The following is a 4340-nucleotide window of genomic DNA, read 5'->3' as shown; positions in this document are numbered from 1 at the left end:
GAGGAAATGACCCCTTAGTCCCTCTTAAATTCATTTTTTAGATCTTTGATAAATTTTTAATATCCTATTTCATTAATTAGTTTTAAATTATAGACATTTCGATTTAATTAATTTTGATATGAAAATATCTTATTTATGTTTAACTTTATGTTTTTTGTATTATATTTATGACCCTAAGAAGGAATATATACAACATTAAAAATTTAATAGAGACCTAAGTGATAAACATGAATTTTAGGAGGAATGAAAGTGTCATTCCTCAATTACAAATTATAAAAATTGGTTTTAACGGATCACAACTAGGGTAAATAATCGTTTAGTTCATATTTTTTTAAGCCAATTACTCAAAAGGTCTTTTATTGTATACATAATTTCATTAAAATCTATCTCATTGTTCTCTATTATTTTTTAAATACTGCATGTTGGACTTATTAAAAATTTTAAATTATATCACATAAACATACTATTTTACCCAGTAACAATAAAAAGCAATTATAGAGACCTTTTAGGTAACTTCAAGAGTTACATAAACAAATTAATTAAACTAATGGAACATTTACGTACTGAATGGGATCCTTTAACTTGTAAACTTACTTTGTATTGATATATCAATTAGTTTCGTTCGCATAATAAGGACTTGCTTGCCCATATCCACCCACATGCTTAACGTGGAGAGCAAATTTAAATCCGTAAATTTAGGGTTATTTATGTCTATATAAGATACGAGAGGTTGATCCAAGAAGCCAGAAGGCAGCCTTGAATTTCCAAGATTATAACTAGGCGCCAGCTAAACCGAATGGCTGATAATGATGATCATCATGGGAAGCAAGAGCAACCAAAATGGCAAGGCAGGGCTTGTGAAGAGCTAACAGGCGTGAAAGCTGAACAGATATGGGCTTTCTTGGAAGATTTCTTCGGCTTAGACAAGTGGTTTCCAACTCTAACAACATGCATCCCTATTCAAGGCATTTCTGGGCAGCCCGGCTGCGTGCGTTTTTGCGCCGGATTCAAAACTCCGGTCGATAATAAAGATGACGATCATGAGCAAAGTGTGAACTGGACTAAGCAAAAATTGCTAGCCATCAATGCAGAGGAAATGACTTTAACCTATTCCATAGTAGATGGAAATGTTGGTTTCTATGGATATGTATCGACACTGACAGTGGCGCCTAAGGAGAATGGGTGTTACATTGAGTGGAAGTATGAAGTTGAGCCTGTCAAAGGATGGAGACTTGAGGATTTGGATTGTTTTATTAGCAGTGGCTTGCAAGTTATGGCTAGGAGAATGAAAGAAGCTCTTCAAGCTTATGAAGTCATTATGCACTACTCTAGTAGTTCATGAATCCATGAATTTGTTATTGCTGTTTTTGTTTATTGTTGTTCTTATTATGTTGTTTGTGTTGGCTAGGTTTTTATTGATGAATAATGAAGGGATAATATTTAGCAACATTAACTCTTCAATTTTCTAGGGCCTTGTTTAGCATTACTTGCATTTCTCTCAGTTATGAAATTTTCAGTATTATGATTTCTTCTTCATGTTCCCAACTCCAACTGACAGTACCATATCTGTTACATTTACCATTTTAGTTTCCCGTTGATGTAAAAGAATTTTATGAGTTTTTTAAAACAAATAAGATATTATGTTTTTTTACAAATAAAAATAATGGGACAAATTAAAAAAAAAATTCACTTTCCATAATTTGGTATTTGGAAAGGCAGTTTAAGAACGTGTTATCCATTCTATAAAACCAAGATTCTGCTAGATTTCCTTATCTAAAATCTGTGGTGAATTGGAAATACGGCTTACGATATTCTATTCCACCACCACTCACACTCGTACAATTTAATTGTAAGTTCAGTTGATCAAGTTTTTTGTCATCATTATAGTGAGAAAACTATTCCAAAGCTTATTTGGTTGGATGGAATAGAAAGGATCTGATTCTTTGGTTGGTTGGATAACTTGTGTTGAATTTAGGATTCAATTAAGATCTAAACTCCGGTGTTGCTTTATTGACTGTGAATGCTCTTTATATTCAAAATTCGAGTAATGATAAGTAAGAGTTACTATTTAGTAAATAAAATTTCTCATCTTCATCCAAACTTTTATAAAGAAAAAAACTCATCCAACTATATATATATATCTAATGAAGGCTACATTGGGATATGTAAAAATAAATTTAAAGACAAATTTGTCTTAGACCAAAAAAAAGAAAAAAAATCTTTAGAATAGATTTTTCACTTTCTTTTTAATCAAGTATGTCATTAAATCAATCCTTTTTGTTAAATTACTCTTACATTTGGACCTTTAAAATTGATTATTAAAATAGTAATTTATCAACATTTTAATTGGAGTTGGAGACTTATTTAAATATATGTATTTTGTTTAAAGTGAGGTTCTTAATATTTTATTACTTAATATATTGTATGTGTGTTTGTATCTCATTAGATGTGCCGACATTCACCCGAACAAATACAATAAATTTATAATTTAACTTAACCTAACTAAATATGCTAGATTCGCCAGAGTAGCTCACTAAATGCACTCAAAATTGAATAAATCAAGTCTTTCTATATTCAAATGATAAGGGTTTGGGTATGGTGGAACACTCCTTCATAACCATAAAATTAAAATTATAACGTATTTTTTATTATTCATCAATTTGTGTGTATGGTTATGATTTGTGCTCTACCTTAAAACCGCCTTAACATAGCCATGACCAATGATAAATTGCCTTCATAAACTTCGCCGTTAACAGAAACCGTATCAACTTTCTCATTTTGATTATCGATGTTGTCTCTTGTACGATAAATTGTTTCTCTTCTCATCAAAAAGGGGCAAGTCCCCAGTGTGGATTTGATTAATGGTTAGTGAAACGCTCTCTCCGTTGACTTGGTGATCAACCTTCCATTGGTTAATTTACAGATTGACTGGAGCCATCAATAGATGAACTAAAATGATCCAGACAAAAACGGGTTTCCACTGTTTTATAACCTCCAAAACTAATTACAACATAGCTCTACAGATTGAGTTTTGCAAGGCCCCTGAAGTTTTAACTAGGGGAACATGATCTGGTGCGCTTAGTCTGCGCACTATCAAAGTCGCACTGGAAAAGCTACGGAGCCCGCGTCAAAACCCAAATGAGAGTTTGACACGTGCACAGTTGCACACACTAAATAAGGATCTTTACCTACGATATTCTTAGGTAGCGTTTACAATTTGAATTAGAGTGATAATCTTGAAAAGTAAAAATCCTAATATTAGAAGTGAGGAGTAAGAGTGGAAATGAAAGTAAGTTGTTTACTTACACTAAAATAAAAGAGTATGGAGTTGAAACCAGAATTCAATTTATGTATTTACATTATCTTGAATTATGAGTAAATGATTTTAAATTACAGTTTTACCTTTATTTAAAGAATTATAATTTTTAATTACAAAATTAATAAAAAATATATTTGAAAAATAAATATTTATTTTATTCTATTTGTAAATTAATAATAATTATTAATATTCTTAATTATGTAAATTATAATCTTTTATTAATTTTAATTTGAATTTTGTAAATACAAAATTTTTAATAATAGCAACACAAATGAAACATTATTATTGATAATATAGTACAAAATTAATATTTTCTTATAATAAAATATTTACTATTATTAAATAAATACATATAATACTATTATTTTTAAATAAATTTAATGATATTATATTTTCAAATAAAGATAGAATATAACAATATTATTAATTCTCTATGAGCATAATAATATTATTTTTAAGTAATTTCAACTTAGAATCAATGTAAATTATTATTTTTAATTAAATATAATAATATTATATTTAAATATGTTTAATATTATTATTTTAATAAATTTAATTTATAAAATAATATAATAATATTATTTAAATAAATATAATATTATTTATTTTATTTCATTAAATATAATATTTTATTAAAGAATATTTATTTTATTTTAAATATAAGGTTAAAAAGGAAAGGGGGGAGTTTATTCCCACTTCCACCTCCTCCATGGGAATAGGAATTCCACTCCAAAATTAGATGAGGCTCACAGAGTGGGATTCCTGCTCTCCCTTTAAAAATTGTAAGTAAACACTAAAGTGAGAGGAATACACAATCTTCACTCCCACTCCAAAAAATAATCACTACTTTAAGAACAATGCCGTAATTGATTCATTGCCATCAACAGTGAAACTCTCGCCTGCAAAAAGCAGTCCAAGTTGTCAAATGATGCGGAAGATTCGGTTTCCCGGTACGATTCTGCTAGTCAAGGCATGGCCATTGGCAAGGAGCATCAAAGAAAGACTAGATTCACTAGAGAGC

The 4340-nt window shown here is 29.4% G+C and overlaps 1 protein-coding gene across 1 annotated transcript; it reads left to right on the top strand.

Moving 5' to 3' along the window:
* Nucleotides 1–636: 636 nt before the first annotated feature.
* Nucleotides 637–1528, top strand: LOC18055428 (lachrymatory-factor synthase). The gene has a single exon (XM_006451205.2). The coding sequence runs from the start codon at nucleotides 797–799 to the stop codon at nucleotides 1340–1342; it is 546 nt and encodes a 181-aa protein (XP_006451268.1). The 5' UTR covers nucleotides 637–796; the 3' UTR covers nucleotides 1343–1528.
* The last annotated feature ends 2812 nt before the right edge of the window (nucleotides 1529–4340 follow it).

The sequence above is a fragment of the Citrus clementina genome, unplaced genomic scaffold, assembly GCF_000493195.1.
Source record: "Citrus clementina cultivar Clemenules unplaced genomic scaffold, Citrus_clementina_v1.0 scaffold_1, whole genome shotgun sequence".
NCBI classification, from domain to species: domain Eukaryota; kingdom Viridiplantae; phylum Streptophyta; class Magnoliopsida; order Sapindales; family Rutaceae; genus Citrus; species Citrus x clementina.
This window is presented reverse-complemented; position numbering and strand designations above follow the sequence as displayed.

Excerpts from the sequence above, each read along its gene's own strand:
- LOC18055428 (XM_006451205.2), top strand. The coding sequence starts at position 797 with ATGGCTGATAATGATGATCATCATGGGAAGCAAGAGCAACCAAAATGG.